Raw genomic sequence first — 25,821 nt, forward strand, 5'->3', positions numbered from 1 at the left:
GCGATCCAGACGTTGGGCTTGATTCCACTTTGGGAAACCGGCAGAGGCCTTAGCGAGACGCCAGTCACGATCTTTCCGGAGGCGGCCAAGTAAGAAGCAGCCTCCAGGAGCCCTGTCCAATTAAGGACGGCGGCGGAGCAGGGAAGCTGAACGCCCAATTGGAGGGACGGCAGTGATGGTCGGATTGCAACCTCACTGGGAGAGCTGACCGCTGCTGGAGCAGAGGGAAAATGAGGGACACCTCAAAATGGAGGCTGTCATGAAGGCGCCCTTCAGCCGAAATAAAAGAAGGCCTCAGGGTGGAGGGATAACCCTTCTGGAGGAATGACTGCGGTTGCTCCTGGACACCTGGGAGCCTTGTAGCCCCCTGATGCAGCCGTTTAATGCAGCCTGCAGTGGGTATTTGACCTCCCAGCGAAAGACCGTCTCCAAGGAGCTGCCGGGCTCCACACTTGGTGCAGGACCAATCTAAAGGTGGGAAACTGCCACCCCTTTGGAAAATAGCCCCTAATTGGGGCCTTCTGTGTCCTATTTGGCTGCTTGCTTCTGTGGAGCGGGCTGCTGACTTTGTTTCCAAAGGCAGGAAGGTGTTGGGGAGCCGTCCCAATGTGCCTTCCCTCTATTTTCTTGGCTTACCCCGCCTCCAAACCCATCTCCATGGGGCAGGAAAATTCAACCCATAGAATCAGACCACACAGAAGGAGGTCATTTGGTCCTTCATGTCTGCGGTGGTCCTCTAAAAGAGCTATCCAATTAGTCCCACTGCTTGTTTAGTTTAGTTCTCAGGATGTAATAGTTGAGTGATGTCTGGTACGTGGAGATAGCACTGAATCCGATATAATGTGTAATTAGGATTGCCAGAAAATGCGATGCTCAGACCCAGACTTCCATAGATGGCTTATAGGAAAGTCCAATTTTAAACAAGTTTAGCCAAGCCAATTTAATCACACACACTTTAATTCAATCTGAATTCAACCACTTTATTGTACATTGCCATGCAGACACCCACCTGCCAAGAATGAGGCATATTAATTTTGTCATATGAACATTGATTTTAAACTGTTACTGGAGTGAAGAAATGACTCATTTGAAGATCACCAGACACTGGGCTGGAAGGACATTTGCATACTAAGAGACGCTGCTTCAGGAGACAAAGAACTGCTCCTTGCTCCAATTAACCCAAATGGATTTTGATCACCAGACACTGAAGGTGTAAAGAAGAGCATTCCATGGACTGCTAAAGTAATACAGTCCACAAACGTCGCAGGAGAGATTGTTCCAAATAAGGAGCTAGTCACATGACTAACCTACTGGGCAACCTGGGGTTTTTGAATTATGCACAGAGAAAGGAGAAGGCAGTTTGAAACTGAAGTTGGAACAAGGAAGCCACTCTCCTGACTGTCTCTCTCTCTCTCTTTCTCCCGAGCCACCAGACCACGGAAGACACATAAACCTCAAGAGATAAAAGACTCCTACATTGAAACAAGTTGAAGCATGAACTGGGCCCCAAGGAATAACAAGACTTACCAGCAACCAAAGACTTCACATTAAACTCAAAGGACATTAAATAACTAACAGATGATGCCTCAAACTTTTCCCCTTTATTAGTTCTACTTTTTCTGTGTCTATTTGCATGTGTGTTTATCGCATATGCTTGCTAACGTGGTCGCATCACATATTCGTCGTTGTTAACTGGATTAGAGTTTAAGATTAATAAACTTCCACCTTTCTTGTTTAAATCTAAGAAAACCTGTCTTGATTGATTTCTTTGCCTTACAATTGGAAAGTGGTGAACAAGGATTCACTGCGGGGGAGCTAAAAACAGTGTTTCTAAAATTAAACCCTGTTACTGTTCGACCAGGCAAAGGCTGAGAGGGAACCCCTAGACCCCTTCTCATCTGGTTGTAAATTACATAGAGCAACTTTTACATGAAACTATCACCGTCAGGGAGGTGACTGACCTGTTTAACAGTTCCTAATGCTGTGAGCAACAGGAACATGAATAATTGAAACGCATTTCCTGCTTAAAGCTGGATTATGTGTTTAAATATTCGGTAGAGATAGTAAATTGTAAATACATTTCTTGCTCCCACTTAAAAATTCTAAGGTTGCATCAAAATTTAGATTTGTGCAGAGTCAGCATAATGGTAATATTCCTGGACTAGTGGTGGGCAGCCATAAAGACAGGGCTAAATTGTGGCGAGTCGAAGAGACTTAGTAGTTGGCAGGAAAAAAGACAGAGGCGCAAGGGGAGAGCCAACTGTGCAACAGCCCCAACAAACAAATTTCTCTGCAGCACCTGTGGAAGAGCCTGTCACTCCAGAATTGGCCTTTATAGCCACTCCAGGCGCTGCTTCACAAACCACTGACCACCTCCAGGCGCGTATCCATTGTCTCTCGAGATAAGGAGGCCCAATAGAATAGAAAGTGGTCCAGATGCCTGGGCGAATACTTCAGAGACATGAGTTCAAATCCCACCCTGGCAGCTGGGGGCATTTAAATTCAATTCATTAATAAATTTGGAATAAAATGCTAACCTGATTAATAGCGTCATGAATCTACTGGTTTGTTCTAAAAACCCATCTGGGTTCATTAATGCTCTTCAGGGGACCTGCCATCCTTACTCAATCTAGCCTACATGTGACTTCAGACCCAGAGCAATGTGGCTGACTCTTAGCTGTTCTCTGAAATGCCCCAGCAAGCCATTCAGTCATAACAAACCATGACAGAAAATAAGCACTGTGGCTGTACCTACACCACATAGAGTGCAGCAGTTCATGAAGGCAGCTCACCACCCCCAAGGGCAATTAGGAATGGGCAATAAATGCTGGCCTTGACTATGATGCTCACATCCCAAAAATGAATATTAAAAAAGGAGCTAGTGACCTTTACTTGTAGGAATTTGTTTATTTGGACTAAAATGGGATTATTTTCAAATTAAATTGTCAACAGCTTACACAAAGAGAATGCTTTTTGTGAAGCAAATGTAGTTTTTCTTTTACATAGTCCTTGGCTAAAAAAGGCACTGAGGTCTATATTGGGCTCCCCACTGTGATGCCAGAAGGTCATGGGTTCAAGCCATGCTCCAAGCTTGAGCACGTGATCCAGGCTACACTCCAGGACAGGACAGTACTGGGGGCAGCTGTACTGCCTTTGGATGAGGCAGTAAAACTGAGATGAAAATTTCAAATGTTTTGAAACATTCAGCAGGTCAGGCAGCATCCATGGAGAGAGAAGTGGAGTTAACATTTCAGGTCGATAACCTTCCGTCAGAACTTGCAAGTAAAAAAGGTTAACGCTGTTTCTCTCTCCCCCAGATGCTGCCTGACCTGCTGAGTGCTTCCAGCATTTCCTGCTTTTTGTTTCAGATTCCAAGCATGCACAGCATTTTGGTTTTATTAAAACTGAGGCTCAGGTTGCCTTTTCCCATGGCGTTCTCTGTGCAATGATGACTGAGATGAAGGCATCATGAGGAAAATGATTTCTCTTCCTCAAAAAAAGTTGATCCTGAAAGGGAAAAATTATTTTGCTTATCTCTTTGGCTAACGATTAAGTGAAATTTCACACAGCGATCCTTGTGGTACTGACCACTTTAATCCTTGACAATATTGATTGTTTCTGGGTTGCAAATACCAACTGTGTATTGACAGCTTAAGATGAAGTGGTGGAAACAATTTGGTATTGATACTTGGCTGGCATCAGCAGCTGGCACAAAGTTGGAAGGGGTAATCAGGCTGCAGGTCTTTAATTCTCCCCTTTCCTGAAGGTTGTGACCCTGAAGACGCCCAAAGTTGAAATGGCCTCCACCAGTCCGGAAGCGTACGTAAACTGCCTCCTTAAGGCTTTCTGTTGCCTGCTGCAGCATCATGCTGAAAAAGCTGTTTTGCTTGACTTGTCCACACTGTTTTCCATGAAACTGCTTCACCATGGCCAGGAACCTGGGTGGGCATCCAAGTTTTTCAAGGAATTTCCAAAGTCCATCTCTGCTCATAGTGTCGAATGCCTTGGTGAGGTCTACGAAAGTGACATACAGGCCTTTGTTTTGCTCACAACGCTTTTGTAATTGTCTGAGTGCAAATACCATGTCTGTGGTGCCTCTATTTGCTCTGAAACCACACTGTCTCTCTGGGAGGTTTTCTTCCGCAATGGTAGGCACAAGCCTGTTCAGAAGTATTCTAGCCAGGATCTTCCCAGCAATAGAAAGGAGGGTGATCCCACGGTAGTTGGAGCAGTCTGATTTTTCTCCTTTGTTTTTGTATAAGGTGATGATAACGGCATCACGAAGATCTTGTGGAATCCTGCCCTGTTCCCAGCAGGCTGTGAAAGACTCATGCAGCTTGGTGTATAGTGCAGGGCCACCATGCTTCAAGGCTTCAAGTGGAATGTAATTGATTCCTGGGGCTTTGTTGCTCTTCATCTGGTTGATGGCAGTCACAGCTTCCTCCAGAGTTAGGCTCTCATCCAGTTCTTCTTTGACAGGCTGTCGTTGGATGTGATTGATGGCAGTATCATGCACTTGGCGCTTAAGAGAGGTTCACAGTGCTCCGACCAGCGATCCAGGACTGACTTCTTGCCGGTGTGTAGGATCTTGCCACCAGTGCTCCTCAGGGGGTTTTGGGTTGATATTTTGGTCCATAGACAGATTTTAGTGCTTCATAGAAACTTATGTCATCAATATCAGCGTATAGTTGGGTCCTATCCGCAAGCACGATCCACCTGTCATTTTGGACGTTCCTCAGTTTACATTGAAGGGTGCTGCATGCTTGACGATAAGGCTGTCTTTTTCTCTTGGCTGGTCGGCTGAGCCAGGTGAACCCGATGAGCTGACCTTTTTATTTTTAGTAGATCTTGAATTTCCTTGTCATTTTCATCAAACCAGTCCCTATTCTTCTTGGTGCTGGGTCCGATGACCTCGTTGGAAGTATCCAGTACTGCAGCTTTGATGTGTTCCCAGAGTTCTTTTGGAGTGAAATTAGTAGCGAGATCAGAGTGAAAAACTCATCCATGAACTTCATTTTGCCGATGACTGTGCTGTCCTGGCCCACAGTCAGTCAGACCTGCAACGTATAACAACATGTTTTTCTGAGGTGGCACAACTCTTTGGACAAAAAAATCAGTTTAGAGAAAACTGAAGTCCTGCATCAACATGCACCCTGAGAAGTATATAGACCATCAACCATTGTCATCGAGGGAACCAAGCTGAATGCCATCAAGCAATTTACTTATTTGGGGAGCATCATATCGTTTGATGCCACCATAGACAAGGAAGTGGACAATAGGCTTTCAAAAGCAAACAGTACATTCGGCAGACTCTACAAACGAATGTGGAGCAACCACAGCCTCACAGTACAGACAAAACTCAAAGTGTACAAAGCCGTAATCCTCACCACCCTTTTGTTTGGCGCAGAGACATGGATCCTATACCATCTTCATGTACGCCTTCTAGAGTGCTTCCATCAGTGCTGCCTCTGCAGCATCCACAAGATCTGCTGGCAGGACTGCATCTCAAACATTGAAGTCCTGGAAACAGCCAACAGCCAACATCACCAGCATCGAGGCCACCCTCCTGCAAAGCCAACTGCGTTGGGCAAGTCATGTTGCCCAGATGGACAACAGTCACCTGCACAAGATTGTGTTGATGGAGGGCTGACCACTGGTAAAAGGAACAGAGGGGCCCCCACAAAAGCTTCAAGGACTCCCTGAAGAAGTCCCTCTCTGTGTGACACATTGCCAGTGGGAAGCGCAGGCCATAGATCATGATACCTGGAGATGCTACCTCAGGAGGGCTACAGACACCTTTGAGACTGAGCGAAGAAACAGTATGAAGGAGAAAAGGAGGAGAAGGATAGATCCATTTGCCCCCAGCAGCGACTACACCTTCAATTGTACCCGCTGTGGGAGAATCTGCTGGTCACGGATAGGCCTGATTAGCCACCAGTGGGCCTGCAACCGATGAGTACAACTTTCCCAAAGTCTTCATCCGCGAAGAAATGCCAAGAGTTCGTGAAAGTTGATATCTTTTGGTGAGGGTAAAGTTGCCTCTGATATCTTGCCCAAGTGGCCATCATTCACGCATGAGCTTTGTAAGTGAGTATCAAAGAATTTTACAGCACAGAAGGCGGCTATCCAGTCCGTTTTTCCCGTGACGGCTCTTTGAAATAGCTGTCCGATTTAGTCCCATGCTTTAGTGTTTTCCCCCATAACCCCTGCAAATTAGTTCTCTTCAAATACCTGCTTAATTGCCTTTTGAAAGTTGTTACGGAATCTGATTCCATCATTCTTTCAGATAGTGTGTTCCAGATCATAACAACGCTCCGAGAGAAAATAAAACTCTCCTTGTTTTCCCTTTAGTTTTTTTTGGCAATTATTTTGAAACAATGACATCTGGTTACCGATCAATTTGGCAGAGGAAACAGTTTAGCTTATTTGTTTTATCAAAACCCATTATAATTGTGGACACCTCTATTAGTTTCCCCTTAAATTTCGCTGCTCTACGGATAACAATCTCAGCTTCTCCAATCTCTTCACATAACTCCCTTATTCCTGATATAATTCTGGTACACGTGCTCAGCATCCTCTCCAAGGCCTTGACATTGTTCCAAAGGTATGGTGCCCAAATAGTACACAATACTCCAGCTGAGGCCTAAACAGCAATTTGTAAAGGTGTCTGCCCATGGTCAGGCACACTGAATCATGGACTAACTGAAGAATTATGAAAAATGGACTTTGTCTTTAAAAAAAATGAACCTTTATTTTAAAAAGTGAACAATGGTCCAAAATGGCCACCGAAGAAAAAGGGGACTGGCCTTTTGCATATTCAAACTGTCTTACAAAGATAAAGGACAACTCTTCAAAGTTAAAAGATGTCAATGGACCCTAATCTCCAACCATCCTAAAAACATTCCATAATTGAATGTCTTCTGAAACAAAGGAGGTGCAAAGTAGCTACGTCCTGGGCCATTGTGCGATCACCATGGGAAAGACACTTGTACAGAGGCCCAACCAGTCCCCATCCACCACCATCCTCCTCCATCTGGCTGAACTTTTGTTCTCACATTGAACTTCTCCGTCAACTCACACACTTCCTTCAAGTAAAAGGTATTGCTACGGGTACCCGTATTTGTCCTCGTTATGCCTGTCTTTTTGTGGGATATGTTGAACATTCCTTGTTCCAGTCCTACTCAGGCCCCATCCCCCAACTCTTTTTCTGGTACATTGATGAATGTATCGGTGCAGTTTCCTGCTCCTGCCCCAAACTGAAAAACTGTTAACTTTGCTTCCAATTTGCACCCTTCTCTCACCTTTGCATGGTCCATCTCCAACACTTCCCTTCTCTTCCTCGACTTCTCTGTCTCCATCTCTGGGGATAGGCTGTCTACTAATATTCATTATAAGCTCACCGACTCTCACTGCTACCTCGACTACACTTCTTCACGCCCTGCTTCTTGTAAGGATTCCATTCCATTCTCCCAGTTTCTCTGTCTCTGACGCATCTGCTCTGAAGATGCTACCTTCCACGACAGCGCTTCTGATATATCTTCCTTTTACCTTAATTCAGGAATCCCCCCCCCCCCCCCCACTGTGGTTGAAATGGCCTCTCAACCGTTTCTGGCCCATTTCCTGCGCCTCTGCTCTCACCCCTTCCCCTCCCTCCCAGAATCGCGACAGGGTTCCCCTTGTCCTCACTTTCCACCCCACCAGCCATCAGATCCAAAGGGTCATCCTCCGCCATTTCCACCACGTCCAGTGTGATGCCACCACCAAATGCATCTTCCCCTCCCCTGTCAACATTCTGAAGGGATCATTCCCTCCGCGACACCCTGGTCCACTTCTCCATTATCCCCAATACCTTGTCCCCTTCCCAAGGCACCTTCCCATGCAATTGCAGGAGGTGTAATACCTGCCCTTTCACCTCCTCTCTCCTCACCATCCAAGACCCCAGGTGAAGCAGCGATTTACTTGTACTACTTTCAATTTAGTATCCTGTATTCGCAGCTCACAATGTGGTCTCCTCTACATTGGGGAGACCAAATTCAGATTGGATGACCACTTTGCGGAACACCTCCGCTCAGTCTGAAAGCATGTCTCTGAGCTTCTGGTTGCTGGTCATTTTAACACCCTCCCCCCTGCTGTCCTGCTCACATATCTGTCCTGGGCTTGCTGCAGTGTTCCAGTGAACACCAACACAAGCTCGAGCAACAGCATCTCATTTACCGATTGGGCACACTACAGCCTGCCGGACTGAACATTGAGTTCAATAATTTCAAAGCATGACGGAGCCCCTTTTTTATCTTTCATTATTTTTTCTTTTTTTTATTGATTTATTTTATTTTAGTTTGTTTCATCATTCATTATTTTTTACCATGTGCCTGCCCACTGTTTTTTTCATGTTTGTGCTTTGGGCCAGGGCTGTTCATTTTTCTGTCAATTAACACCCTCGCTGTACTAACGCTTTGTCTTTCACCACACCATTAACATACCATTTGCCTTTGCTCCATAACTTTCTGGTCAGTTATTCTCGGTGACCCTGTCCGATCAACACTTTCCCTTTTGTTAACTCTTGGCCCACCCATGCTTCATTTGTTTAAAACCTATTACATTTCTAACCTTTGCCAGTTCTGATGAAAGGTCATAGTCATAGAGAGATACAGCACTGAAACTGGTCCTTTGGCCCACCGAGTCTGTGCCGCCCAACAACCACCCATTTATACTAATCCTACATTAATCCCATATTCCCTACCACATCCCCACCACTCTCCTACCACCTACCTACACTCGGGGCAATTGACAATGGCCAATTTACCTATCAACCTACAAGTCTTTGGCTGTGGGAGGAAACCGGAGCACCCAGCGGAAACCCACGTGGTCACAGGGAGAACTTGCAAGATCCGCACAGGAGTGCCCAGAACTGAACCCGGGTCACTGGAGCTGTGAGGCTGCAGTGCTAACCACTGCGCCGCCCCTGCTCAGGTCACAGATCTGCAACGTTAACTCTGCTTCTCTCTCCACAGATGCTGCTAGACCTGCTGAGTATTTCCAGCATTTCTTGTTATTATTTAGACCACAGTGTCTCCTACCAGAAGGTTCAAGGTGACACAGTTTTACCTCAAAAAAGGCAGCAAGAGAGACAGAGACTCCCTCAGGAGAGAAGAAACATATAGCAGCTTGACTTCCAGCCAAACCAGGAAGCATGGCTTGGCTGAAAAATCTGGCATCTACAGTATACAACAGTGAGAGCTAGAAGTAACCTACCATCTTTAATTGAACCTTTAATCGAGAGAGAAATCTACGCTCATATCAGGCCTGCATCCTTGATTTCCATGAGAATTCAACAGGTTTCTCGTAACCTCTCCCCTCACTTAAAAATACACCTTCCTTTTCTCATTCTCCATCTGTTTCTTCTTGTGTGCGTGCGAGCGAATGTGTAAGTGGATGCAATTGCGATAATCTCAGGATATGGTGTATTGATCAATTAAAGATAGATACTCTGTTTTTTAAAACCTACAAGAAAATCTGTCGTTCTCTGTCTATTTGAAAAATAAAAGCCAAACGCTATTACAAATACACTTGCTGTGGTCAAGTGGGCAGTTGAACAGTGGGGACTGCCCACGTCACACCATGTAGCTGTAACAACATTTTACCAGTCTATGTCCTCCTGAAGTCTGCTACTATCCCCCTCACCATTTACTAAGTTTCTAAGTTTTGTGGCATCTGCAAGTTTCAATATTGAACTCCTGATACCCAAGTCCAAGTAATTTATCCCTAACAAGAAAAGCAATGGTCCCAATACCAATTCCTGGGGAACACCCAGCCAAAAAAAAATCCATTCATTACTATTGTCTGTCTCCTATCCCTTATTCGATTAAATACCCAAGTTATTGCTATTCTTTTAACACCCTGTTTCTATTTACAGAAACAAAATGTTATGTGTTATTTTATCAAATGTCTTTAGAAAGTCCATATATATATCTATAATAAAAGCAAAATACTGCGGATGCTGGAAATCTGAAATAAAAACAAGAAATGCTGGAACCACTCAGCAGGTCTGGCAGCATCTGTGAACAGAGAAGCAGAGTTAACGTTTTGGGTCAGAGACCCTTCTTCTTATCTATCCCCTTTTTTAAAAAGGACTGGATATTTGCAATCTTCCAGTCCTCTAGCACCACCCCCATATCCAAGGAGGATTAAAAATTGTAGTCAGAGCGTCTTCTATCTTCAGTAGAAAAGAAGAAAAAGGGAGAGAATTGGAAAGCTTGCTTTGTGAACATGTTCCTTTAAGGGTTCCAGTGATGTGTGGATTGAAACTTACATGTAAATTATTCTTGGAGGAAAGAATCACATTTGTACAAATAAGTTGATGGACTACCCAAGTCATACAATTTCCATTTTACTAAACCTATAAGTTTTGTTTTTTTAATACAAATATCATTTTCTCCAGGAGGCAAATTATGTAAAAGGCCTCAAAATCATTTCTTCTACCAATTTTTCTTTTTTTTTAAATTTAACTCGGACTTTTCTACAACAGAAATAAAAAGTATGTTTGAAAGGAAGGCAATCAAATATGTTGTCGTATTTATTCTAAACACGAATATAGAAAACAAGGAATCAATTAAAACAGGACGAACACGAATTAACAAATCCAGTTCTTTTCCGCACAATGTCTGCAGCATCAGTCAGTGTTCAATACATAGAACCAGAAATCAGCTCTGCCTCCTAAAAATCTACAGTTTGTTTTGTAAATCATATATATTTATACAAAGATCAAAGTTTGATTTCAACCACTTTACTTGTTAAATGTGCTTCCAGTTTTTTCAAAACAAAACATTTAGCAACCTCTTTTTAGCTTGCAGCACCTACTTGTTTTCATTGAGGAGCCCATAAGGTAACAAAATATCAGTAAGACGTGAAACATAGGAGAGAGTGGACTGAGTGGTCGTGGGAGTATAAGGAGAGCTAACTGAATGTGTGATTAATAGGGTTCTGGGGCAGTGGTGAAGTGATGACCTTTTTTTGAAAGGTGAAGCACACGCGATACATGCCTATCCAAGCCAGCTTGTTATCAGGGCAATGGGGTTTTGCACAAGCACAGTTTTATTTATAGTTTGGTTGAATGCGATCTTTCATTACAAGAGGAGCGCCAGGTCAAAGAAAAAATTATGATGGAAACAGATGAACCGATCGGAGGAGAGGGAGCCAATTATTACGGTGACAAATCTCGCTCTTTTTCTTGAGGTTATAACTATGAGAAAAGATTGAATAGGCTGGGACTTGTTCCTGTAGAAGTATTTCCACGTGTGGGGGTGTCTAAAATGGGGTCTATAAACATAAGATATTCATGATTAAGTCCAATAAAAAAATTCAGGAGAAACCTCTTCACCCAGACAGTGGTTAGAATGGAAACTTGCAACAACATGGAGTGGTTGAGACAAATAGCATAGATGCATTTAAGAGTAAGCTGGATAAGCACACAAGGGAGAAGGGAATAGAAAGATGTGCAGTTAGGGTTAGATGAAGTAAGGTGGGAGGAGGCTGATGTGGAGCAAAAACACCGGCACAGACTAGTTGGGCTGAATGGCCTATTTCTGTGCAGTAAATTTTATGTAATAAGTTACATTCTTGATCTCTAGAAAAGTGATGGAAAATGTATCCATTTACAGCTTGTGTGAGAAAAAAATTATGTACGACTCATTAGGCGATTAAAGGTTTGCAGAACGCTTTTACGTTATAGCAATGGCCCTCCATTTATTGTCCCCAGCTCCTCCCTGTCCTCTTATTTTATTCTTTCATGGGAATTGGCGCGTTTCTGGCAAGTCAGCATTTATTGCCCATCCCGAATTGCCTTTGACAACTGAGTGGCTTGCTAGGCCATTTCAGAGTACATTTAAGAGTCAACCACATTGCTGTGTGTCTGGAGTCACATGTAGGCCAGACCAGGTAAGGACAGCAGATTTCCTTCCCTGAAGGACATTCGTGAATCCAGGTGAGCTTTTATCACTATCAATGATAGTTTCATGGCACCATTACTGTGACTAGCTTTCAATTCCAGATTTTTAATAAATTAATTGAATGTATTATTTAATTGAACTTAAATTCCACCAGCTGCCATGGTGGGATTTAAACCTAAGTCCTCAGGGCATTAGCAAGGACCTCTGGATTACTAGTTCAGTGACTCAGTACTCATTTGGATATGGCACTGTTTGCTTCAAGCAAAGGCAATATTGTTTTGGTTGTGGATAACGTAATATAGTTGACTTATTATTAGAATATTTTCAGATGTTTGAAATGGTCAAGGTATCCCAGGTTCCTTTTCTTCAGCATATATAGTGTTAGAGCAATAGCAAAGGAAGAGGAAAGCTTAATCTTATCTCTGCATGAACAACAGACAGTTCAGAAGAGCAAGGACAAGAGAATGATAAACACCCAGGTTAAGAAAAGGCTCATACGCTGATAAGAGACTAGTTGCCAAGACGCCACAGACCAGTGGAAGATAAAGATTGACCTAAAGCACTTACTGAATTATAAACAGAGCTTCTAGAACAGGGGCAATGGCTGAAAGAATTATAAGTGGGGTAAACACCTAAAATGTGGCCTCAGCAAAATGTGCAACGTATTACGTAGGCACAGCCCAAGGCTGTATTTTGGTATAACAATAGAACCTGTTTCCCCTCAAGAGCAGAGCATTTTCAGGGTGGCCAGAAGCCACGCAGCATGTGGATGGGTGGGAGGGCTGGAGCTGGGAAACAGGGGTGTTTTGTTCTCTTGGGGGTCGGAGCACTGTCAAGGTCAGTTGGCAGCCCCTAGTCATGCAGGCAGCCTAGACAACTGCAAGAGATCACTCCGGACCTGGGAACCAGGTTGTATTATTTTCGTGTCATCTTGTCATTTAACATAACTGTCGAACAGTTAATATAAAACCTAGTACTGTTATTAGTCAATGTAATAAAGCTTTTCGTTATAAAAACCACTCATGTTAATCATGAGTAGAGCTATTGTCACCGGACTAATAACCCTTTGTTGTGACAGGGAAATCTGCCAACACTTATAAACATTTGCTGGCTGCAAAATTATGTTCATTTACTAGAAAAACACCTAAACAACCCAGGATAACAAATAGCAGGGAGTAACTTCTGAGTTGCCACACATCAAGAGGTCCAGATAATGCCAATGAGTGAAAGCTGTGAACAACTCTCATTAAATAGCAGCTTCTCACATCTCTAATACACATCTCAAAGCACTTGACACTCAATGAATTACTTTGACATGCAATAACTATTGTTATGTAGGCAAACAGAGTGGCCATGTTTCACATAGCAAGATCCCAAAGAACAATGAGACGATTAATCCGTTAAGGAAGAAGAAAGCACATATATTGATATAGCACCTTTCATGAACTCAGGACATCCCAAAGCACTTTACAGTCAATTAGGTAATTTTGAAATGTGGTCACTGCAGCCAATTTTGTGCACGGCAAGGCCTCACAATCAGCAATGAGACAATGACCAGATAATTGGTTTCAGTTGTTGGTTGAAGGATAAACATTGGCCAAGACACCAGGGAGAACTTCTTTAAATAGTGCCGTGGGATCTTTTATATCTATCTGAGGTACCTTTGTTTCATGTCTCATCCAAAAGACAGCAAGGCACCCTCTCAGCATTGCACTGCACTGTCAGCCTGGATTATGTCCTTAAGTTCCTGGAGTGGGATTTGAATCCACACCCTTTTACGCCCAGCAGCAACAGTGCTCCCCACTGAGGCACAGCTTATACTACTAAACTGCCCTTGGTAGCGTTGCCCAAGGCGGAAATGGTGTCCTGGGCAAATGGGAAGGCTCCCAAATGAAAACAGGAAATGCTGTGTAGTCAGGCAGTTTTGATGAAAGATCATTAATTTCAAATGTTAACTCTGTTTCTTACTCCACAGATGCTGCCTGACCTGCTGAGTATTTCCAGCACTTTCTGTTTTTATTTCAGATTTCCAGCATCCGCAGTATTTTGCTTTTGGGAAAGCTTTCAACTCTTCCTAAAGTGGCACCCTGGGATTATTAACATCCTCCTGATCTATCAGAACAGGAAGACCAGGCCTTGGTTTAATATCTCACCTGAAGAACGGAACCTCGACCGATGCAGCACTCTCTCAGTATGGCACTGGAGTGTCGGCCTAGATAATATGCTCCAGGACTGACTTATGTATATTATCTGAACCCCTTGATGCAACAAGGCTTCGAAACACGATTCTAAGTCTTGTTTATATTTTATATACATATATACTACATACATACAAATCTGTGTTTTAAGTTTGTTCCTATTGGAATATTCTGGAAAGGATAGAGAAAAGCGCTGGCTGAGAAGCTTTGACAGTGAGCAAAATTAGGCCAAAGGAGCGATAAATCTGTGTGCAATCGCATGGGACTGTAGTGACTATCAAAGTATCACTTAAGTTACAGGAAGGGTGCCAAAATGCTTCTTTTACATTTTGATAATGTCTTCCAACACATGTATTATATGTTTGGATTTAATATACTTAAAGCTTGTTCTGTATCAACATTTAAGCCACCGGCTGAATCATAGTTCAAGCATTTAGAGAATATTATTAGTTCATACCATCACAATTTTCATTCCTTTAATCCAACAGGACAACAAAGAAAGATACCTGTTGCTAAATTTATAATGGGATTTTTCAACCAATACAATGATTCTTTTGATCAGTTTTCTCTATTGAATATATTTCTGTTTGATTTCAGAGTGGATCATTCAATCAAGTGTCCCATTTATTAATTAAATAGTCAGTGAAATGTTTAATTACACATAATCAACAGGCAATTTGCTTTCATTTTAAATTTCCAAACCGTTTTTGTGTTGTTTGGCCATTTGCAGTACTAAATGGCCAAGGGGTCAGTTACTCTGCTCGCAGAAAAATCAGATTCTTTTCTACATTTCCTAAGAAGTTGGTTTAGTCCTCCCAAAAGTGCTTGTTTGGTCTTGTGTAATCCTCATCTTCGGTTTAGGAGGTATTCTCTAGTCTTAGTTTCTGACCTTGATTTTTTTTTTGAACCAGAGACTTGAGGCCTGATTTTAACTCGAGGCAGGAATTGGGGGTGTGGGAACCAAAGCAAGCAGCAGACTGTCCCACAGAGTGTAAAGCCTGGGTAAGGGTAAAATTAGCCCTTAATACTTTGAAATTCCCTAGGTAGAGTCGTTCTTAAAGGTGATATGGTCGTTTTCAACAATTATAAGCTTGTGCTGCAGGAGTCTGAGGTTGAGGAGCAACGACTATTTCTTCCCTTGGTTAGATTATTTCTAAAGTTTCGTACAATTTAAAGGCCGACCTATTTAAAAAAGGAATTGGATGTATACTTGAAAAGGATAAGCATTGCAGTGCTATGGGAAAACAGCAGTAGGTGGCTCTTTCAAAGAGCCAGCAGGGGCATGATGATCTCTTTCTGTGCTGTATGATTGTGTCCCAACTCGCACCAAGTCCTGTTCACACATCACTCCATGCTTTCTGACTAACATTGGCTCCCAGTTAAGCAACACTGCTATTTTAAAATTCTCGTCCTTGTTTTCAAATCCCTCCATGTTCCCTCCCTTCCCTATCTTTGTAATCACCTCCAGCCCTGCCCCACAGCTTTCTGAGATATCTATGCTCCTCCATTTCTGGCCTCTTCAGCATCTCCAATTTTAATCGTCCTACAAGTAATGCTTGCACCACACAAGTGCCAGGCAATGACCATCTACAACAAGAAAGAGACTAACCACCTCCCCTTGATATTCAACATCATTACTACCATTGAATTCCCCATCATCAACATCCTAGGGGTTCACCATTGACCAAAAACCTAACTGGACCTGCCGTAAAAGTACTGTTTCTGCAAGAGCAGGTCAAAGGCTGGGTATTCTGCAGCAAAACCTCCTGACTACCAAAAACCTTTCCACCGTCTACAAGGCACTGGCTGAGTACAGCTCAAGAAGTTCAACAGGACAAAGCAATCCACTTGATAGCACCCATCTGCCATCATAAAACTTCACTCCCTCCATCACTGAAGCATTGTGGCTGCAGTGTGTAACATCTACAAGATGCACTGCAGCAACTCACCAAGGGTTCTTTGACAGCAATTTCCAAACCTGCGATCACTACCACCTAGAAGGACATGGGCAGCTAGTGTACGGGAACACCATAACCTCCATATTCCCCAAGTCACACACCATCTTGACTTGGAAGTACTGTCACTGGGTCAAAGTCCTGAACTCCCTATCTAGCAGCACGATGGGAGTACAATCACCACACATAATGTAGCAGTTTAAGAAGGTGACTCACCACCACCTTCTCAAGGGCAGTTAGGGATGGGTAATAAATATTGGCCTTTAAGCAATGTACACATCCCGTGAATGAGTAGAAAAAAACTACTGCCAGCCGTCCCTTCAACTGCCAAGGCCCTAAGCTCCGGAATTCCATCCCTTAAACTCTTAGAGTCATAGAATTATACAGCACAGAAACAGGCCCTTCGGCCCATCGTGTCCATGTCAGCCATCAAACACCTATCTATTCTCAACTCTCTACCCTCCTTTAAGATGCCTTTTAAAACCTACTTCTCTGTCCTAATAGCTCATTATATGAGTCGATGTCAAATTTTGCTCCTGTGAAGTGCCTTTGGACATTTTACTGTGTTAAAAGCAGTATTTAAAAGCAAACTGGTTGTTTTTATACCATGATAATTGCGATTGACTGGGTTTCCTAGTGGTTTAGCTATAAGGAGGAGATGTTGTGAATTGATCAGAATTCCATAAATAAATGTTTGTCAGGTGAGGGTTGCAAAACCAAGGCGGGTAGATAGAGTTATGATACAGATCAGATTGGTTAATTCCCTCATCAATCATGCCTGGAGACAGCACTTCTGTGGGTGCCTAGAATTGATTTTGCACAGATAATTAACTATCCTCCATTCCCTGCATTTTGCTGGAGAAATAGCCCTGCATTTATCGGTAGACATTGCAGTAGATTCAGTCATGAGTTCTGCTTGTTGTAGTTCATAGACATTCTGTTTAATTATACTCTGCTTGTTGAGTAAATAGACTTTGTTTGCTGTAAAATACACTGTTTGCTGTAAATCCTGCCATAAGTCGCATCCTGCCACCAAATCATTGGTTAACACAATGGTGTCACCAGGCACTCTGGAGAAAGTAGGCTCGCGATGGCAAGAATTGCAAGTGTGTTGGGCACAGTTGGAACTTAACTGACTAACACTCCTCAGTTAACCTGCCTGACTTTAGTTTCTGATCTTAATAGATTGGAATATGCTCTATTATGACTAAGTAACAGTAATTTCCTGTTCCAAAGGGAACCTGCTGGGAGCGCTTTAGGCTAAACTTATGATATGAGCAACTATGACCTTATATGTTTAGCTTCATCTAATAGTTTGTTAGATCACCAAATTAGCAATAGCAAATCGACTGCTTAGAAAGAATGCAGGTCCCGCCGTAAACTAGCACTTAACCAGCTTGTTAACCTTATTGACAGTTAACCCGCGAAACGGATAAATAAATTGGTCTCCCCACAAAAGAAAGGTACAGAAATAAATCTTGCAAAGATAAATCAAATTCCCGGTTACATTTAAAAAATTATATTAACGCTTTACATCACTCTGAGGAGGAATGTCAATACATTTTTTAATAGTTGCTGTTATTGTAACCTTACATTTGTGGATTCTTCATTCAACTCCCCTGAGCTGGCATTTAGTTAGCAGGAAACAATAGGTTATATCCCTGTTTTGTCAGGTAAACAAAAGTGTAAACCAGTCCTTTGTCATATGCTGTGTATTTTGAGCTAACATTTGGCCATTTAGTCTGCAGAGTCTGTAACTAACTCATTGTACAGACAGCGAGTCCCAGCTGTTAGTGTTATTAATCTGCTGCTGTAACTGTAGTAATGAGGAGAGCCTGTATCGCTGTCAGATGAAATACTCCTTCTTTCCTTCGCTTACAGAATCCTGGTAATTGGCATGGTTCTTCAGTGCGGCGTCTGCATTCTCAGCATATTCCGTTCTTTTTGGCTCGTTATTTTGATAAATGCCTTTGTTCCGGTATAACAAGTGTCCCGTTATAGCAAAGATGCAGAGGATGACAAAAATCACAATCGCTATAACACCTGTCAGTAGAAAAGAAATGCACTTTTAGTTTTTCCCTTTTGTAAACCAGAATCATTGTTATTTTGATGCAGCTATGCTTGCTGTAGAACAATTTTGTTTGTCTTCTCTTTGCCTCCTCTGACTCCTGCTGGGATACAGTGCCGTGGATACGCCAACAATCCTCTTGTACATTACCCAAGCTGCCATCTTGGCCATGTGTGAATTTAGCCAGTGAGTGTTGACAGGCCACTCAATGGTGGAGACATCACTTTCAGGCCTTGCCTGTTCTCACTTAGGGGGTGAAATTAGTCCTTAGCAATTGCTTCAAAAAGGCTCTTGTGCATCTTGTGAATACCCAATTTTAATCGCTCTACCATTAATGGCTGTGCCTTCAGCTGCCTAGGCCCTAATTTCTGGATTCTCTGCCTAAATCTCCCTGCCTTTCTAGCTCTCTTCTTTTTAAGATGCTCCTTAAAGCATATGTCTTTGACCAAGATATTGGTCATCCGTCCTAATATCTCTATGTGGCTTGGAGTTGAACTTTGTTTGATAGCATTCCTTTGAAGTGCCTTGGGAAAATTTACAATGTTAAAGGTGATATATAAATGAAAGTTGTTGCTTTTGCTTCCCTTACCAGTACACTAAATGTGCACCTACTAGAAATTTCTCTCTCAGAAGTGGGTAGTGTGATAATGGCATGTTGTAAAGCAGGAAATAGATAAACCAAATACTCAGATTCCCCATACATCCTTGGCTGACTTTTCCCTATTTGGACTCAGTGGCTAACGTAACCACCTTTATCGCCATTCTAGTCCAGAACAACTAAATTGGCTGGGGACCAAATTTTGAACTTTTGGGGTTGCACAGCTAGGTGTACAGTTAGCATTAGGGTAGATTGCAGGTGGTTTTATTCTGTGATTTTCCTAGTCCTTCCCATTCCACAAAGCTCTGCTAGGAAGTGCTAAGTGAAATTTTCTTCAACTCTATCTGCATGTCACAACTTTATTTTATAGATTATCAGTACAATCTCCTCAGGCCTACATTTTCTGGATCTATATATCCACTCTGGTACTTTCTTTGTTGCATACAATGGAAAGACACTTCCAAGGTTTTATCAACTAGTCCACACAACTCTGTACACTCCTTAATGTACACAGTATGAAGGCATTTTTGCAACTTTTGCACTATGAATTAATTACAATTTGCAGTGTTGAAAGACTTCCCTACAATTGGAAAATTTTCATTGACTTGTGTTTATGGGCATCAGATGCCATCTGTAGTGTGATTATACTGGTTGCATTGGAAACAACAAATCAAGTACCAAAAATGCCATTATATCACATAGGATATCAGTGTAGCAACTTCTGAGCTTTTCCCTGTCCTTCAAAAGCCCGATTTCTGAATAATATACCTCCCTGTAAAATATTGGTTTCTCTACAACTTCAGCTCAATTAAAAAACATAGGCATTCTAAATTATGCCACCTTTGTTGAGGCCACTATAAAACATTATGAAGTCGTTGGAGTCATGGAAACAATCCAGCGCAAATTCTACTACCTAATTAAGACTATTATTGATATCTATCCTCTGCTCTTCTTATTTGGCCAATTAATAATCCAGTTCACCAATTTATTTTTGTGCCCAAGAGTGCATACTTTAGCCATGAATCTCTTTTGTGTATTGCTGAAAATAGAGACATGTTGTCGAAGCTTTTCATCTTGCACTCATCAGGACAATCCGCAAGATTACCAATGTAAGGGAAAGCAACCACTATATACTGTATGTGAAGAGAGTGCTGATTGGTTGGCAAGTGAGCACTGATTGGTCGAGGCATTGCCATGGAGAATGCACCAGTTTAAAGTGACTGACAGTTAACTGCCAAGCTTTGTTTGAAATTTAAACCAGGAAGACTCTGATTGGTCAAGGCATTGCCCTGAGGAATGAACCAGCGAACGGCTGTCATTTATTTTGTTTAGCTGAAACAGGTACAATGTGCGTACATGTTCTTTCTGTCTGCAAAGAACAGGGCCCCGTGTATTAATATATGTAGCTTCCAATACGTGCGAATGGCCACACTGCTAGCCCCACTGACAATCTTAAATTGGTTGTTAGCGTAATCCTTAGCACACTGAGGATAATTTAACAAATGTTGTTCAACTGCAGGGTCACAACTAATGTTGGACACTGTGTTTTGACTTTTGTAAGCATGGGCTGGTTGGGTATGGCCTGTACCTTGCCCGTTGCAAACAGCAGAAGGGACTTGTCTGATAAGGTTCGCCAGTCTTTGGGATGTACAGCCTATATACCTAGCATCACACTGGCATTGAAATTCATATATCACATTACTCATTTGTGTGATAGGCAGGACATCTTTTTGCCTTGAAAGCAGCATCCTGTCAGTGGTGAACACCACATGTGTTGCTACTGCATAGTAGCAGCGTGAAACTAGCTTTACCTGTTACCCAACCAACTCGTGCTTGCAAAGCTCAAAACACAGTGTCCAAGATTAGATGTGATTCTGTGATTGAACAATATTTGCTAAATAATCCACAGTGTGCTAAGAATTATGCTGACAACCAATTTAAGATGTCAATAGGACTTGCAGTATGGTGCATTTGCACATACTGGAAGCTGCATATATTAATACAGGGCCCTGTTCTTTGCAGACAGAAAGAATATGTATACACATTGCACCTGTTTCAGCTAAACAAAATAAGTGACAGCCATTCGCTGGTTCATTCCTCAGGGCAATGCCTTGACCAATCAGAGTCAAGCTGCCTGGTTTAAATTTCAAACAAAACTTGGCAGTTAACTGTCAGTCACTTTAAACTGAAGCATTCGCCGTGGCAACATCTCTACCAATCAGAGTTCACTTGCCAACCAATCAGCACTCTCTTCTCATGCAGTACAAAGTGGTTGCTTTCCCTTACATTGGTATTCTTGTGATGTCCTGATGAGTCAGGACGAAAAGCTTCGACAATGTGACTCTATTTTCAGCAATACTCAAGTTCTGTACTACTAAATGACTAATCTCTTTTGTAAGGCATGTTCTACTTTCTGAAGACCAAGGTATGTAAGCATCCAACTCAGTTGCGTCCTCGAAGATTTCAATACATTTGTAAGGCAAGATTTGCCTTTAAAAGCTTGTATTTCTGAATCTATTCCTTTTACCCAAATACTCTCAAACTGTTTCTTGAAGAGTAGACTTCAATATTACCCCTCCCCATCAGATTGTCCAGTCCTTCCACTATTTCCCCACACCATCAGATTGTAAGATAATAGGCTGTTTTAAAATCATTTGACTTGGATCACCCTTTACTATAGAGTGTCACTATAAAACATCTACTCTCATTTCCTTCACTACCCTTAGTTGTCTTCCACCAGGTTAAGGCAATTCATGTGCTTAATTGCTTAGTGACCTCTGCACTCTTTGTTATTTTCTCCATACACTCGGATGCCTCCCTTTCCACTTGTCTACTTATGAATATTGCCACCTAAGTGTGTTGTTTGTTCATTAACATTGCCCTTGGGGGTCAGTAGCATAATGGTAATGTTACAGGGCTAATAATCTAGGTGCCTGTACTAATGCTCTTGAGATATGAATTCAAATCCCAGTGTGGCTGTTGGGGGAATTTAAATTCAATTAATTAATACATCTGGAATAACATACTAGTATCATCAATAAGGATTATAAAACTACTGGGTTGCTTTTTTTATGGAATGTAGGCATCACTGGCAAGGCCAGCCTTTGCTGCCCTTGACAACTGAGTTGCATGCTAGGCCAGAGGCAGTTAAGAGTCAACCACATTTCTGTGGGTCTGGAGTCACATGCAGGCCACACCAGGTAAGCATGGCAGATTTCCTGCCTTAAAGGACATTAGTGAATGAGATGAGCTTTTGTAACTATCAATGATAGTTTTGTGGCACCATCACTAAGACTAGATTTCAATTCCAGATTTTTATTAATTAATTGAATTTAAATTCCATCAGCTGCCTTAGTGGGATTTGAGCCATGCCCCCCCAGGGCATTATTCAGGGCCTCTTGATTACTAGCCCACTGACATTACCATTATGTCACTGTCTCTCCATAAAAGCCCATCTGGTTCATTAATGCCCTTCAGCTGAGGAGCTCTGCCATCCTTACCCTTTTACCAAGTGAGTGGCAATGACCTGGAACTGGTCAACTATGAGGGTCGTGGAAGCTGAGATGAAGAATAATTTCAAAAGAAAATTGGATGGGAACTTGGGGGAAATAAACTTTCAGGGCTACGGGGATAAAGCCGGAAAGTGGGACTGATTGGATTACTCTGCGGAGAGCCGGCATGGACTCGATAGTTTGAATGGCCTCCTTCTGTGCTGTTATGACTCTATGACTCAACCTGGTCTGATTGACATATGGCCCCAGATCCACAGCAATGTGTTTGACTCTTAACTGTCCTCTGAAATAGCCTTGCAAGCCACTCAGTCATATCAAACTGCTCCAGATAAAAGCACTGTTGTTGTTCCAACATCAGCGGTTCAAGAAGGTGGCTCAGCATCACCTTTTTAAGGGCAATAAATGCTGGCCTTTCCAATGATGCTCACATCCCAAGAATGTCCCTTAATTATCCCGAATGACCGATGTAGTTTTCTTTTCAAACTTTCTCTTCATACCCTAATTATTGTGTTAGCATTATTTTTGTAAACATTTTCCTTACTAGTATCCTTAAATCATGTCACATATTTTAATTTCTCAGCATGCATTCTCTTACCTCCATGGGTAATCAATTAGGTCTAGATTTTAAGATTATCTATCGACTTCCATTTTGTGTATGTTTTTAACCTATGCAGAATGAATTTAAAGAACATGGGCCTTTTCTTGGTTTATCTGGGTAAGTGGAGCAGGAAGCAACATAATGATGTACTCTACTTGGCACCTCCCATTTTCCACTGGCTGGTCCAGCAAGAAGACTGAGCCTGCCCAGATGTGGGTCGGTGTATGATGAATACTTGCAACTGAGGGTAACATTCAAAATGTTTCCTACAATTCTCACTAGTGGAATGTTAGATGTGTGAGAACCCAGTATACCACATTTAGAAATCTGGAAAAGGGACCATGGGGGAGAATGGAGAGAAAGCGAAGAGGGGCGGCTGCACGTGCTTTCAGGATGTGGCCTTACTCAGGCTTTACCAGTGATTTTTTTTAAAAAACTGAAACAAAAATAAAATTGGCAACCTCTTTTGTCCTATTGCAGCAGGACCCTGGGACCTGGCACAGCAAGTCTATGACCCCAACTGGCAGGACTCCATGACAAATGTCAAGAAGCCCATTGTCCTTATGTAAACGTTGATGAAGTACAGGTGAAGGTGGACTAACCCATCCTGCACTGCCCTGCTAGGGTTCTGGCCCACTGAAGTGGAAGAATAGATAGCCTTAGGCCATGATATATTTATTAGCTTTTTATCCCTGTGTCATTTTCTTCTCTTGCTGTCTCCCCATTACCTTGCATTATTACCTTGAGGTGGAATAATCTAGGTATTTTCATTGCATCATCAGTCCTCTGATTCTACAGAGCAGCTTTTGGCCCGTCTCTGCATCATTTACATAGTAACAAGAGTTGGCCATTCAGCCCCTCAAAGCGCAACAAATCATCCCTCCTTCAACTTAGCCATTTAGAAGACTTTAAGGATAATACGCCTTTATTTCATACCTCCAATGACTGCAGAATCACTTTTGACTGCATTTTGTAATGGCTCCTCCTCCTCAGTGGGCTTGAAATAATCTACAGTAGAAAGGGAACTCACAATATCAGCAAGTAACGGAATCATCATATTAGGAAAGACGCACAGACAGTTTTGTAATTCTCAATAACTGGCAATAGAATTTGAAAATTAAAAGGTATGTTTTAGTAACACTGGAGATATTCAAATCTCCTCAGGCAGGTTTAGTGCACAACACCCAGGAGTTTTTGGATTCACTTTTAACCTGTAATAACAATGAAAAACTCTTACCCCTTAAGCACTTAACCATTGTCCATCATATGATGATAGAAGACAGCTCAACTCGTTCAGTATCTTTTCTTAGCTTAACCATATCCAATATGTCAATATTTTGACAGACGGTGCCTACAGCTGCACAAAATATTCCAAAAGTGACTTTACTAATTATCTATTTCCAATTTTTAATCATACTCTCTTGAGATGTCTTGTTCAAAGTGCTTATGTCCATCTCCCTTCTCATAATTGAAAATTAAAGTTTATTCAATGTTTAATGCAGTTCCAAATCCAGAACTGGACATTATAATCAGGAGTGGCTGATCTTTCTGCCATGCAACCCCTGCTCTTTACAACTCCCTCCCAAACTACTCTGCTTTGCTACTCTTGGCATTTCTTCACAGACAAAGATTTTGGGAAGGTTGTACTCATTGGTTGCAGGCCCGCTGGTGGCTAGTCAGGCCTATCCGTGAACAGCAGATTCTCCCACGGTGGGTACAAGTGAAGGTGTAGTCGCTGCTGGGGGATATTGGATCTATCCTTCTCCTCCTTTTCTCTTTCATGCTGGTTCTTCGCTCAGTCTCAAAGGTGTCTGTAGCCCTCCTGATGTAGCATTTCCAGGCATCACAATTATGGCCTGCGCTTCCCACTGGCGATGGTCGATATGGCACACAGAGAGGGACTTCTTCAGGGAGTCCTTGAAACTACTTTGCCACTATTTGCCCATCTATCAAGCTCCTGAAACAATCCTTTTCGAACTCTTCCCCCCTCCCAATTCCCTCTCAGTCTCTTACTTGGATCCTCTTCATCTCCTGTGAAGAGCTCTGAGATGTTCTACATGAATGGTGTTATAGAAATACAGGTTGTTGTTGTTGAGAAGTAGCCTAGAGCTGCATGGCTGCCATGTGACTACTGTGAAAAGGGATAATGTTCCATGATTCCTCTCCTTTAGATATCAGACTCTTCACTCAGATATTCTGAGAATGAGCAAGACCAAATCAAAAGTAATGGATTAATATTTTATGTTGCCCCTTTGTGGCAATAAAGATCATTAATAATATGATACACAGAACATTTTCAGAGGGTAAATTATAATTATTTATTTATCTATATACATTTATATACAAAACATTCACAAGTACGGTAGCAAAACTGAGAGGTTATAACTATCAGGAAAGACTGAAGAGTCTGGGGCACTTTTCTCCAGAAAACAGAAGGCTGAGAGGTGACATAATACAGCAATATGACCATTTATCCTCACTTGGACATGTAAATGCATTGGAAGCAGTTCAGAGAAGGTTTACTAGATTAATACCTGGAATGGGCGGGTTTTCTTATGAGGAAAGATTGGACAGGCTAAGGTTTCTATCCGCTGAAATTTAGAAGAGTGAGAGGCGACTTGATTGAAGCATATAAAATCCTGAGGGGTCTTGACAGGGTGGATGTGGAAAGGATGTTTCCTCTTATGGGAGAATCTAGAACTAGGGGTCACTGTTTAAAAATAAGGGGGCACCCATTTAAGACAGAAATGAAGAAAAACATTTTCTCTCAGAGGGTTGAGAGTCTTTGGAATTCTCTTCCTCAAAAAGCAGTGGAAGCAGAGTCTTTGAATATTTTTAAGACAGAGGTAGATAGATTCTTGATAAGCAAGGGAGTGAAAGGTTATCGGGGGTAGATGGAAATGGGGAGTTCAGTTCACCTATGAACTTATTGAATGGTGGAGCAGGC

The 25,821-nt window shown here is 42.2% G+C and overlaps 1 protein-coding gene across 3 annotated transcripts in view; it reads right to left on the reverse strand.

The window, feature by feature from the left end:
* Positions 1–17,345: 17,345 nt before the first annotated feature.
* LOC137371882 (contactin-associated protein-like 5) overlaps positions 17,346–25,821 on the reverse strand; it is a 761,481-nt gene continuing 753,005 nt past the window's right edge. For all 3 annotated transcript variants that reach the window (XM_068034863.1, XM_068034865.1, XM_068034866.1), the window contains 2 exons: positions 23,811–23,882; positions 17,346–18,141 (listed from right to left, as the gene is read on the reverse strand). In XM_068034863.1, the coding sequence (XP_067890964.1) occupies positions 17,945–18,141; positions 23,811–23,882 (269 nt within the window). In that variant the 3' untranslated portion in view covers positions 17,346–17,944. The remainder of the gene's footprint in view (positions 18,142–23,810; positions 23,883–25,821) is intronic.

Source organism: Heterodontus francisci, chromosome 7, assembly GCF_036365525.1.
Source record: "Heterodontus francisci isolate sHetFra1 chromosome 7, sHetFra1.hap1, whole genome shotgun sequence".
NCBI classification, from domain to species: Eukaryota; Metazoa; Chordata; class Chondrichthyes; order Heterodontiformes; family Heterodontidae; genus Heterodontus; species Heterodontus francisci.